The 13,900-nt window shown below is 37.7% G+C and overlaps 1 protein-coding gene across 1 annotated transcript; it reads left to right on the top strand.

Annotated features, from left to right (window-relative positions):
• Nucleotides 1–3,167: 3,167 nt before the first annotated feature.
• Nucleotides 3,168–12,760, top strand: LOC103528075 (cytochrome P450 2J6). Its single transcript, XM_008493352.2, has 9 exons — nucleotides 3,168–3,338; nucleotides 4,706–4,868; nucleotides 5,225–5,374; nucleotides 6,230–6,390; nucleotides 8,542–8,718; nucleotides 9,090–9,231; nucleotides 10,648–10,835; nucleotides 11,934–12,075; nucleotides 12,582–12,760. Exons 1-9 carry the CDS (start codon nucleotides 3,168–3,170, stop codon nucleotides 12,758–12,760), a joined length of 1,473 nt encoding a protein of 490 aa, XP_008491574.2.
• The last annotated feature ends 1,140 nt before the right edge of the window (nucleotides 12,761–13,900 follow it).

Genomic DNA, 13,900 nt, shown 5'->3' with positions numbered 1-13,900 from the left:
GTAACAATGGTGGTGTACAGTAGTCTGGGTTGAACATGGCTCTTTATTGGTGCCCAAAAGCACAATTAAGACAACTGCTTGCAGTCTGGTAAAGCAAAGCTTGGTGCCTACAAAGGAGGGACAGGGTAGGAGAAATTTATGTGGTGTTTCCTGAGACTTGGGTGAGAATCAAAGTTCTCAAGACTTTTCTGTGACCACAGGGGCAATAGCACACAACCTTGCAACAGCTGAGCCATGTCAGACGTGGCAGAGCTGCCAAAGTTAAGAGTGCCTATTAGTGGGAGAGGCACATTGAGGAGGATCTGTGCAAGGCACAGCTGGCAGAAGCAGGAACAGTGCCCAAACAGGACTAGTGAAGAGCAAGTGCCAGAAAGCAAGTGCTGTGAGGCTGGCCTTGTTACCCAAGCAAGATTTAAAAATCAAGGTCAGAGTCAGGTCTGCTAATGGAGGTAGCAAATGCTCTGTTGCTCTACCAGTTTCCTTCCTCAAGGAAAAGAACTTTACAATTGTTATTGCAATTATACTTAAAATATGAGTTATTACTCTTTTGTTTATCCACTATATTAGTTTTATTTCTTTAATATTTTATTTCTTAAAATTAAAATTTTATTTCTTTAATATAAAGCTGTTGCTTAAAAAAAATTATCTATTTTTGTGAAGGAGCTCAGTATCATAAGGTCTAGTGCTCTTTTCTCAAACTTCTGGAGAGGGGGTCAAATAGACATTTTTATCATGACTCCCATAGTTTTGAAGCTGGCACTTACTGCTACTGCAGCTAATCAGAGCTTAGAAGAGAATGTGTTAGCAGAAGAGAGGTGCTAGTAGAAGAGGTGTGTTAGCTTAGTAGGTCAAGCAGACAAAGCTGATGTGGCTCTTCTGCTCTCCAATCTGTACCTATCTCTGCCTGATGTTGCATTGTGTTAATGTACATTCTATCAGGAATGAGGGTTGGTTGAACAGGCCCACAGGATCCATATTGCTTTATATCTCCATTTAAAGTGTCTTTAAAAAAAACCCAACAGCGATACAGGTTCTTTTACAATTTTTTATGAAGGACTTGTGTCTCCATTGGGAAAATTATTTAAAACGCTATAAATGAAGTTGTTTGAGACTTCTGCTCTATCGTCTTAGTGTAAAAAATTTTGATAAGAAACATTTTGTGCTGATTTCTTTGATTGCCTGCCACAATATGCTCTGGCTATCTCATTCCCAATTTCCATCCCAGTGCTTTCATGCCACAGTTACCATGCCCAGTGTTTTCAAAACTAATATTCAAAACTGATACACACGCAAACTGTGTGTGGCACCAAGTAGGTACTTGAGGTTCACAGGAAAGGTGCTGTGTGCGGCACCCTTTCTGTCCCCAGTTTTTGGCAAATGGCTTGCAGAGAAGGCAGCTCCTACAGTTTCTTTTTCCTTCTAGAGCCCCTATGCTGTGCCTCCAAGCAGTCAGTGGTGAGCTGATGCAAGAGGAGTAAAGGAGGGTGAAGGCTGATCTGATCTGATCTGATCTGATCTAGGGAAGGGACCTCTGCTTTCTCAAGGATTGCTATGGATCCAGACGACTGGTTCTCTACAAGATAAGGGAGGTATCTGCCCTCTTCAAGGGTCAAGTTTTGTTTGCATGCTTCTACTGCCCTATTCCTCTTTATCTGTTGATGTTCATCCCTCTCAGATAGTATCTAAAAAAGATGTCCTCTCCTAGCATCGCTCCTCTGGGTAGGGCGGCAAGTGAGTGAGATAAGGAACATCTGAAACCCTGTCATTACCCTGGGAGAGTGAGGTACCTCTTTGAGTGGCTTGCCTCTAGAATTTGCCTGGCAAACACCCTAGCAGCTCCATGCTTTGTGGGTGGGAAGTGGAGATTATTCCTGAAGCTGAATTCGGGGCATGGAACATAAGTAAGGTGATGCAAACAAGCTGCCACGAGGGTGGTAGGGCACAGGACGCTGTGTGCTTCAGTTCAGAAGCCTAAGGGAGGGCAAACATTCTCTGTTAAGTGGGATACCTTTCTGCTTCTAGGGTGAATCAATTTGCTTAATACCTCACAACTTTCATTTTTAGCTGTGCCAGCTCCATAAGTTTGGCTTGTGAGTAGTAGCTAAGCCATCTAGGTGACTTGCCAGAACGCCACAGACTCCTGTCTGAGCCAGATGAGCTGAGTTCCAAGGTTGTGCTGTTCCTGAGCAAGGGCTGAAGAACTGCCAAAGATGTATTGTCCAAAATTAGCCTCCTAGCAGAGGTATAGGTTCTACTTTTGTAAAGGAAAAGCAATCCACAGCTCCCAAACAGAGCTGCTTAGTTGCTCAAGAGTGCTTGTGAAAGCAGCTCAGGAAGACAATTGTGTGTCATCTGTGACTCTTGCTGCAGGCAACACAGTGGAAAACAGCTGAGGGACATTTGGAGGGCATGAAGAAATTTTGCTTTCCACTTGGCCATGAAGTCCTCACAGCCTCAGTTATCCATGCAGCTGAACAGGGAGTGTGTGGACACTCAAGTGTTACACCATGATAGCCAACAAATTCTTGTTACCCAATGGCAGATTAGAGACTTTTGTTTAATGCGCTGTAGGCAGAAAATTAAGAGGTCCATCAATCTCCCAAAGAGCTTAAAATTTAAATCACAAAGAAAAATAAAATATTAGAAAGGAATAAGTAGAGAACATCAGGATCAAGCAAGAGTATGATGTGAGTGAAGGAGCAGTCCATGTGGTTAATGCATGTGATGGCTACTGATGAGCCTGAACCTTTTGGCAATCCCATAGGCCTTGCAAGTCTAAATAAAGCTTAGGAATTTTAAAATTTATTTATTTCTCTGTTGTTGCAAGAGGATTTTTATGAAACCAGTACTGTGGGCAGGGATTTTTGTCACAGCAACTGCTATGGCACAAAGAGGTACATAATTATATCCCTTGAAGAGCTGACAATTGCCAGATTTTTACACCTGCAATATAATGGAATTATGTCATATATGCTTAAAAATAAGAACACTTCATTCTCTGGGGTGTGGAAGTGAAGTGATAAAGAGAGAAAGACTGAGTGGCACAGAACTTTCAATACCTTTTTCTCTCTTTAGGGAGGTACCAGCAAAACAAGATAAAGTGGGAATATCCTCTGTCTATAGAGCAGTTTTTCAGAGACATCGTAGCCTTGTAAATCAGAAGTGAGATGTTAGCAGTAAGTGTGATGCTGGTGCTTTTTGCAGCGTTTCTCCTGTTTCTGCAGTTTCTGAAACTGCAATGGGTGCGAAGACAATTTCCTCCGGGACCAACTCCATTCCCCATCTTTGGCAATCTGCTGCAGATGAACTTCCAAATTCATCATGAGATCCTCAAAAAGGTAGGTATTTTCAGGTTACTAATTAACAGACTAATCAGTTGACTGAAAAGTAAATGTGAGTGTTTAACGTAGGCTTATTTGAGTGCTAGGGAGGAATTTATTCTAAATTTTATAAATGTGAAAATAGGGGAGGAAAATTAAGATATGTTTCTGGTATGAAAATTTCCACATTACTATGAAACATCATTAAAACCTTATGTGCATATAAACAAAACAGTACTGATAATATTCCTGTCCTACACATAGGAAAAAAAATACATTTTAAAGCAGTGTCCTTAATCCTGTGCAGTCTTCTGTGTGTCTGTGTATTGACTGTTGTTGCATTGGCAGTTTCTAAATATCCCATAAAATAGCTACTAAATGCATAAATGTTTCTGCTATAAAAAGAATGAATTTTTAATACTTATTCAACAGATTTTTCAAAAGATCCTAGAATATAGATTTCTCAAAATATCTTAGAATATTTTTCTTTCTGACATACAATTTGGTCAGATTTTCACAAGAGACTTAAGTTTGCTCAGCCTGAGCAAGCTTTTATGTAGCTGAATTAATTCATGGTATGCCTATCCTCCATCTCTTTTGTAAGTCCAGTTGTAATGTGCACCACTCCTCAAATTTGTATCCTAGTGTTTTATATTCCTCATATTAAATATCTAAAAATTAAATATATAAGTAATAGCACCTCACTTTCTCTCTTTATTCTAAACCTTCCCTTTCCCTGGTTCTTCCCTGTCCTGACAGTTCTCTTCTCCAGTGTTGCATATTTCAAAGCAAAAGGCTATGACTCCACAACACAAAATGACAGCCAGTGCATGTCTTGTATGTGCTTTTCTATTTCTGACCCCTCAAACATGAATAGTGGTATTGCTCATCCCAAGATTTCAAAAGCCAGTAACTTCTAGTGGTGCCTGTGTGTACAACGTCGTGGAGACAAGGCTATAATAGCTGAGCTAGAAAAGAGAGGGTGATTCCTGCTGTACCCACCTCCTCATCTGCTTTTGCTACACTTGATACATTAAAGGGAATCTGTAGATGATTCACATAAAACTCACAAGCTAAAGTTTCCTCCTAAAAATATGTAAGCATTCATCTTCAATGAATATGAATTGTAAGATGTACTAAATAACATTATAAAAATTGGCAATATTGACTGTCTGACACTTTAGAAACATCTTGATCTTTAGTAAATGGGACTCTAGATAGAAACCTGACTTTAAGCTATATTATGCGTAAGAATAGATGTGATACTCTGTTCTCAAAGTCAGTCACCCCTGGGCATCTGCTGAGGGAAAAGATCTGTTTCATCTTGTTTGATTTAAATCTACTGGCTTTCCCTCATGTTGCTCTGATGCTGCTTTGTTCTACAGATGGCCAAAACTCATGGTAATGTCTTCACCCTATGGCTTTCAAACATGCCGGTAGTTGTCTTGCAAGGGTTTCAGGCGGTGAAGGAAGGTCTGACTGTTCATGCTGAAGATGTTGCTGGAAGGCCAGTAAAACATGCCTTTCAACTTTTGACTCGTGGAAATGGTAATTATTACTTTCACAAATTCTTTTCCTGTGTTCTAATCATGCTTGAGATTTAAAGTCTCAAAATCCTTAACTTACAGTAGAAATTTTAAAATCTTTTTTATGCAACATTTCTTCTTAATTATTATTGTTAGAGCAATAATAGAAGAATATAGCTATTGTAAGAGTTTCTATGCAGAAAACAGATGTCTGGAAGAAGACAGATGTCCAGAAGAAGAGAGGAAAGAGGAATGGTGCGAGACTGCTGGCAAAGATTTGAAAAAACTAGTATGAAAGAAAATCCTCTTTAACTTATTAACTGTATCTAGTCTGTTGATTTGTAAAGCATTAACAGCTGAAGTTCATTATGATCCTAGGTGTTATGTTCTCTAATGGTCATCTCTGGAAGCAACAGAGACGTTTTGGACTTGCAACAATGAGGAAAATGGGAGTGGGTAAAAGGGACCAGGAGTATCGACTGCAGGAGGAGGCCAGTCACCTGGTGGAGTACTTGAGGAAAACAAATGGTCAGTGTGTAGATCAGGCTGTGCAATGGGTGATTTTGCTGAAGAATGGGTCATCTGTAGTTTTTGTAACTATTTGATTACAAAAATGGATTTAAAGTGTACATGCAGAGCTGAGCCTCAAAGGTCTGCATCATATGACCTGCCTGAGAAAATTCCTTGCAGAAGTGCTGCATGTGAAACCCCACAGTATTAACTTAGAACTGAGACTCCATGGTCCCTATCTGTGCCATTACTTGTTAGACAGTTTTACATTACTCACGGTCACAGAACCAGGGTAACAGCAAACAGTGACAAAATAAGTGTCACAAAAACCTCTGTAGAAAAGAAAAATAATGCAAGAAATATTAAAAGCTTTTGTCAAGGCTGGATGACCCTGTGACTCTGCTCTGGCAGTAAAAAAAGCTCATCTTGCATAGCCTGTGTTAGTCTCCTCTGTAAGAGAAGATGTTTCTGTTATTTAGGTGTAAAGGATATGAGGAAAGAACAGGAAGTGGTTCTTTTGTCAATGCAGCTGCTTGGCCATACGATGTCTCAGATGAACTTTTTTTGTAACCTGGTTACTGCCAGACACAAGATCTACTGATGCTGAGGTTCTGTGAAATTTGGGTATTTTTAGCACTGCTACTACTACTACTATTTCCATTCCCACCAGCAGTTGCCTTTTTTTTTAACTAACAGTGTTTTTCGGATGTCTGAAGTTACTTTTTTCTTACTTACTTTTTACCAAAGAACTGCAATTTGCCATTCAGCAATTTAATTAACATCACAAGTGTTCATAAAATGTTACCAGCTCAACTTTCTATTGGAAAAGAAGGAATAAGAGTTAATGGTGAATGCTTTTCACTGTGTTTGCAGGAAAACCTCTGGACCCCACTATGCCTGTTGTTCATACTGTCTCAAATGTGATTTGTTCTGTGATTTTTGGACATCGCTTCTCTAAAGATGATGAAAATTTTCACCGCTTGGTTGAATCCATTGATACTATAACAGCATTTGGGAACAGCACCCTTTTTTTTGTGAGGAAATTTTTTGTTTGTTTGCTTGCTTTATATAGGTAGACAATCAAAAAGGCAACTTACTTGCTACTTTTATAACAACAACAACAACAAAATACTAGTGTACTTGAAATTGGTGGAATACCCATGGGAACAGTAATTCCACATGCCTGGTTCAAAACTTATTTAAATTGCTTATGCTTCATCATAGCACAGACATTTCCCATGCCTGGTGGAGATAGATGGAAACCTAAAGGCTTCCTACACGTTTGGGATATGTACAAAGGAATTCCTTGCAAAAGCTTTAACTGTACAACTCCAGTGTTTGAAACTATAACTGAAACTCAGTAGAAAAATATAGGTAAAAATATCTGAAAAGCTCTGAAATAGGCTTATTTTAAACTGTCTGACAAAGTGGCTTTATTCACTCTATGACCTGCTATGACTATAAACAATTGTTGAGTAATATGGGTCTTTACTACATCCTTCTCTAAAGTTAGCTAAATTCATAGAAATCTAAGTAGAGCAACTGTTTTGTACAAAGGTAACATCAAGAAATTGCATAATGGTAGCTTCTTCCTATAGTTTTTGGCAGCAACACCTGTATTACCCCTACTTGTCCTGGTGAGTATTCAGTAACGTACACTGAATTATCTGCTGGATTGTATTTGCCTCCATTCAAGGCAACAGTTCCTGACTTCACTGAACAGAAAAAAATTGCTGCCCTGCTTCTGTGTAAAGCTGTGGAACAGACTGCCTCAAGCAAGTGCAGTTTTATCATTAACTTTTTATGAATGGGAACTGCAATACTCTATATAGTCAAGAAGTCAATTTAGCAACATACAAGACAGCTTGCAGGAGTTGCTGGAACTCATCTGGCTTTGTATCTTGCATGATTTCTCCTTTCTCTTACTAGCTGGAAACTGCTGTAATCAAGGTCCTAGAAAATCTGTGGACTAATTTGATAATTTTGGTAAAACAAACCAAACCAAACCAAACCAAAAAGTCCTTAAGATTTTTCTCTCTCAGAAGATGCAGGTACAGTGATTCCTGAATTATCTTCTAACCAGAATAAACACAGGATCAGGTATTTCCAAACCGCTCTCTGTAGGTGTCTGTATAAGCTGTTCTTAAATATTCTTAATAGTGTCTCCACAGCCAACAAAAACATTCCAGTCCAATATTTCATTCTGTCCTGCTCTCCACAGTGCTTTCAAAGTGATGTACAATCCTTTAGTGATGGTCTGTACTAATCTGTTTTCCTGGTAAGCGGACAGGTAGTTTTAAGCAAAATTATGCAGTAGGGCAAAGAAGAAATACAATCCAGGGATCAGAATAGGTTTGTGGGAAGATAAATCTTTGTAATGCAGCTGCCATTTGAATAGGTGAGCCCAAGAGCTATGACCTAATGCATAATTTAAGATGCAGTAATTCTGTAAATTGGAAGGACATCGTGCAATCTCTGGCAGGGGAAAAAAAGAAATGGAAATGAAGTAGTGGAATTAATGTTAGTACTGTTTTATTTATTTTCTACTGAAATGTGGTTTTATAGTGGTATAAGTGCAAGGATGTGACTAAGTTTAGAGCAGTGAATAAACAGTAGGGAATCCACACAGCCCAGTATTTCTACTTCATCAAGTTGTTTTGTGTATCACAAAGATGTTACATCTTTCCTTGTTATACATGAGAAGGTGTAGCTGAGTAAAATCCCCCTGTGTTTGGTATACTAATTTAAGAAGATAATCCTGGGCTTATATATATATTTTTTCAGATAGGAGATGTATCAAGAAAGTCAGACTTGATCTGTTTTTTCATGGATGATTTATTAATTATATGTATGTTGGATAAACGGAGAACAGGGGTACATTTTATGTGAGGTCCTTACTACTGAAGTTCAGCCTAGCAAAGGGGTACAGAGGAACTTAATTTATTCTTTTACATCACCAGGGAAAATGTATAGCATAAAGCTAAGAGAAATTCTGCTCCACAGAAAAATGAGATTAAGAAAGCTTCTAATGAATCTTGGGATAGGCCCTATCTATTCAACATAATAGTGAAGATGCAGTCATCAATCTTTAATTTGCTTTTTCCACTACCCAAAGGCCTGTATTAGAATTCAAATTAAGCTTGCTAGGGTCAGTATACAACATATCTAAAATAAATTTTTTACAGGTACTCGAAATGTTTCCCTGGCTTTCAATGAATTTCCTAGCACCAGTGAAACAGGCCTTATCCAGCATAAATTTTGTTCGCAATCTATTAGAAAAAGAAGTTGAAGGCCACAAAGAAAGAGGAAAACAAGATGAAAATAAAGATTTTATTGATTACTATTTGGATGAAATAGAAAAAGTGAGTATTTCTGAACTCTTCAAGCACTCCATTGATTATTATGAAAGTCTAACAAATTTAGAAGTATACGTTTTTTCCATAGAGAAGCTTATATGTAGATGAATTTTAAATAGCTGACACTAAGAGATGGCAGAAGAAGGATATAAAAATAATGTAAGTAGATTTACAGGTAGATTATTCATAACCACAATAACAGTTACTGAAGAATCTTAGGAGATGTTTTCATATTATCCAGAAAGTTTTATTTTCTAGCCCTTTTAAAATTTTTTTTTATTTTGGATAATATCAATAAATATTCCTGTAATGCAAGATGAATTACTTTTTTTTTTGTGTGTGTGCCAGAACTTGATCTTTCGATTTCATATCTGCAGACTAAAGGAGATGATGATGCTACTTATGATGAAGAAAACTTGATCCAGACTATGTTTGACCTCTTCCTGGCAGGTACAGAAACTACAGCCACCACTTTACGTTGGGCATTGCTCTATATGGTGGTTTATCCTGATATTCAAGGTAAGCACATCCAAACATTTCTGCAACTTTTTAGAAATCAGACATCCTCAAATAGTAGTAGAGCTACTTTTTGGGGCGAATAGGAAGCAGGTGAACTTGATGTATATCTTTCTCCTGCTGTATCCTTTCTAACATACAGGCTAGTAATTTTAGGATTCATTTTTAAGACATCCATATACACTTTAGAGTGTGATTCTTCTAATCAGATGAGATAAACTGCACCATTGTCCTTCCACTGAGGACAAGGTGGAGTCTTCAGATTGTCCTTTTCAACCCGTGACTGCTATTCTTTGCTGTGCTCAGGGCTTCTTTGCAGCAGAAATAACTTCAATACAGTGGGAGGTTGCTAATATGTGTGCTTATTCCATGGAGCTTAAAACATTAAACACACATATCTACATATAAATTGATTTTAAAAAAGGATTGGGGTGAGTAGCTTGAAACTGTATGGTTTTAGTAATGATAGGCACAGAGGAAAGGCAGAGGATGGCAGAAAATAAGTGAAAAGGAAGAGTCAGAGTGTACAGGATAGAAAGGATTAAAAAGCACACAAATCACTGCAAAGCCCTCATATTTTTGAGAGTTTAAGTTGTGTACCAGGCACAGCAGAAGAGTGGCAAGACGAAAATGGGGGGAGTGATAAGGAGAAAGGATCTTTCACTGTTGTTACCTCATAGCTCCTCTGAAGATCTTACATTTGAGGCTGGATTGCACATACATGATCTTTCACTCTCTCAGGATATATTAAAACAGCCTCATGTTTCCTGATGAATGGGGTCAATCTAATTGCAATGATAAAGGCTGTAGTTTTGATCAGACCATTCCAGCTCAGAAATCAATCAGAAATTACCATTAGAGTTCAGACTGTAAGGGCAAACAAAAAAAAAAAAAAAAAATAGAAAAGTCCTTGAGAAAAATTAATTTGTGTAAGTGCTTCCCAAGGCAGGTAAGTACAGAATAGCAATCAGGCCATCTATAGATGACAAACAAAATTATGGAGTTCTGAGTGAAGAACACTCCTTTATCAATTACTAAACTGGTCTCCTAATATACACTTAGTATTTCATTTTCCAGTTGCTTCCCTGCCTGTAAAAATAAATATTAATAAAACTATTTTTATAAATCACCTCGGAGCAGCAAACATAGTAGGAACCTAAAGATGTTTATACAGTAAGTACCTATCTTTGTCTACTATAATTATTTTAAAGTATTACTTGTGTATGAAACCCATAAACAAATTAATTGTCAAATTTTATTCAAGTCATCTGTATGGGAATATGAAGACATCACTATTTTGTAAAATATCTTTTTCATCTTGTTGGATGCTATTCCTACTGTAAAAACGATAGGTAAAATTATGAGTATGGAGCTTATAGACTATTTGTTGTATATTTAAAGCTGAATATTCCTCCTTAGAGAAAGTCCAGAAAGAACTGGATGATGTTCTGGGTTGTTCCCATTTAATTTGCTATGAGGACAGAAAGAAGTTGCCCTACACAAACGCTGTAATTCACGAGATCCAGCGCTACAGTAATGTAGTCTTAATTGCACTTCCCAGACAGAGTGTGAAGGACACATTGCTACTGGGATTTCCTGTTCCAAAGGTACAAATATGCTGCATATTTGAATATCTGTTGTCTGTTACACTTTTAACAGTTTTAAAAAGTGATTTAACATAACTTTTTAAAGCACTGAAGCCATCACAGCTGATGATTTCCAAAATACTGTCCTTCTTTTAAGTTTCTTTTGATTTAATTTCTTGTTTAGTTGAAAAGCAACTGTGATTGGGAACTGCTGATATCATTAGGTCCTTGGTACATTAGAGGCATTTAGAAAGGCTTTTGAAGTTTTTACGGATTGGGGACACCAACTCTTGTATGCTGCAGGTTCTAGCATTGCCATTAAGCTATGACATCCACCAGGGTTGGCCTTCTGCAAAGAGATATGCACTTTGTCCTAACTGTTAGTAGGTTCTTAGATTGATATTTCTGTCTACAGAAAACTCACATATGGTGACTGGAAATAAACTTATTCATTTCTAGCAATCTCAGGTCTATCCCTTTTGAAAAGGACTTATTCTCTGGTGAACAGAGGTAATCGAAAAATGGAAAAAAAGGTTTTTCTGAAAAACCTGGAAATTTGCAGTTGTTTTCCTATCACACAGTATTTTGCAAACATTATAATGGAACTAAAATATTTTTCAGTTTTATAACTGAAAAGCACATTAGGGCTTGTTTCTAGATACACTCCCATCACTGTTTTTCATGTACTTTCATTTTAGTTCCTTTTTTTCTTAATCTGCTCAAAGCAGTTCTAGTGTTGCAGAAGTTATTGAGTAACAAATGGAAAAAATAAACTGATATTGATACTCTGCCACTCAAAAGCTGAATAAGTAATGAAAATACTTAGTGACAACAGGAAAATCTTTTAACAACAAGCAATCTTTTAACAACATTAATATTATAACATCCTAACATTTTGTTTTACTGAACTTACTGGCAGCAAGTCATAAAGGAAAGGAAGGCACAACAGTTTCAGAAGTTTAAACTACTTATGAAATGTTTCAAAGCTTGATCTCACTTTTGGAAAAAAAAAGATATTTTTAAATTAGGACTTTAAGTTCTTTGCTTCTCTGTTGTTATTTGCTTATCCGATAAGTATGCACAACAAGATAGAACTGAAGCTGCTGCTCCTTTTTTCAGGACACTACGATTTTAGCAAATATTGACTCTGTTCTGTCTGATCCTGGAAAATGGGAGACACCTGAGCAGTTCAACCCAGATCACTTTCTGGATAAAGATGGAAACTTTGTGAACAGAGAAGCATTCTTACCATTTTCAATAGGTATGCGAACTGAACAGCGATTTATTGACTCCATGTGAGAACAACTTAAGATCCATCCATTCCTCTGGGAAGGAATCTACAAATAAGTATATAAACACATTCACCTTATTTAAAGATCTCCAGGAAAAGTCCGGTTGTATGTGGAAAGATTGGAAGAGGAGGATTGTCACATAAAAAAGTTTATCTTTAGACATGAGATTCAGTTATCGATTACTACCAGAAGAGTTGCAGCAAAATGCATAGTGCTAGGAAGAGTGTAAATGTGAACATTGCAGCCCAAAGGATCATTTCTATAGTGTTTTGCTGCCTAGTGTAAATATAGAGTAAAACTGTCACTGTTGTTGGAAATACTGGTAGATTTTCAGTTCTGAATCATTAAACTACAAAGTCAGTTAAGAGAAAAGGACAAAGACTGCAGAAAGCAAACAAAGAAAACTACCCAGCAGGTTAGGAAGGGAGGTACGATGGGAATCCTCTAGCTGATTGCCTTTTCTGTCTTTTCACAGGGCACCGTGTGTGTATGGGGGAGCTGTTGGCAAGGATGGAGCTCTTCATTGTCTTTTCCACCCTGTTACAGGCATTCACATTCACTCTGCCAGAAGGAGTGAAGGAAGCGAATACAAAGCTTGTTTTTGGGAGCACGATGAAGCCACATCCCTACCAGCTCTGTGCCATTCCTCGGTAGGAAATGGTGCCCCACAGATTCAGGGAAGACTTACCTTGCACGATGGTATCTGCCTGTGAATTCCTGTTTGCATGTCTTAAGATTTTTGCTCTCCTTTTCATTTGGTTCATCACTACCCTGAAAAATGCTTTTCAAGACAGTTCCATCCTGAAGATTGTACCTACAATCTTTAATTCTTGTTTTCTGTCCAGAAATCGTGGAAAATTTCTCTAGATGCAAATAAAGATATTAAGGGAAGAATTAGAATTGGGCCTTATTTGTTGCCAACTGGAAAGAGGATTTACAGAGAGAATTTGAAGCTGAATCTGTAGATAGAAGACTAATTATTAAAGATCAGTGTAAGCCACAGTTACATTTCTGGAGATAGGCTTAGATGACTTTCCATCTGTATCAGGCTCTTAGTGTGCACAGGAGTTAAAAGAAGCTCTTAGGGAAATCTTTCAAGAGATTCAGAGAATAGACTGCTTGCGTTTGTTGTTGTACTAGCTTGTTGGATAAAACTCTGTCACTGATACCTGGCAAGACAGTTCAGGGCTTTCACTCACTAAACCAGGTAGTATTTCAGCCCTTCAGATGAAAAGAGAGACATGGCTTCATCAGCCAGGTGTGGAGAGCTTTTCATAATATAGGCAAAGAGAAAGGACTGAAAGACAAATGACAACAGGGGGCAGGCATAAATTGTTGATAAATTGTCCTTTCTTATGAGCCTACTGGTTGACAGCAAGATGAGATTGTGTCTTATTCGTGACAGGTAATCTGTTGTTTGTTTGCTCCACATCCTTCAATAATTTTTCAGACTCATTTATTCTTTCAGTTCTTGACTTGTTTCTTTATCACAGTTATCTGACTTCACTTCAACGAGCATAAATTAGCATATCACAACCAAGAGAACATTTGACACTACTGAAGAATTCACGAAGCCCTTTCTGAGCCTGGTGCTTAAGGACTCGTAAAAAAAGTGGATATTTAACATTTTTCTAGTTTGGTTGCTGACAGTTAGCAAAAGATTGACAGCACTGAGAGTCTGTTCTTTCTGTATGACATACAAGGTGGATACTCTGTGCCTATATAGGAAGGCTTAGTTTTTTATACACCAATTATCTGATAGTGCCCTCTGCAGGACTGAAGTCATTATCAGCT

This window comes from Calypte anna, chromosome 9, assembly GCF_003957555.1.
Source record: "Calypte anna isolate BGI_N300 chromosome 9, bCalAnn1_v1.p, whole genome shotgun sequence".
NCBI classification, from domain to species: domain Eukaryota; kingdom Metazoa; phylum Chordata; class Aves; order Apodiformes; family Trochilidae; genus Calypte; species Calypte anna.
This window is presented reverse-complemented; position numbering and strand designations above follow the sequence as displayed.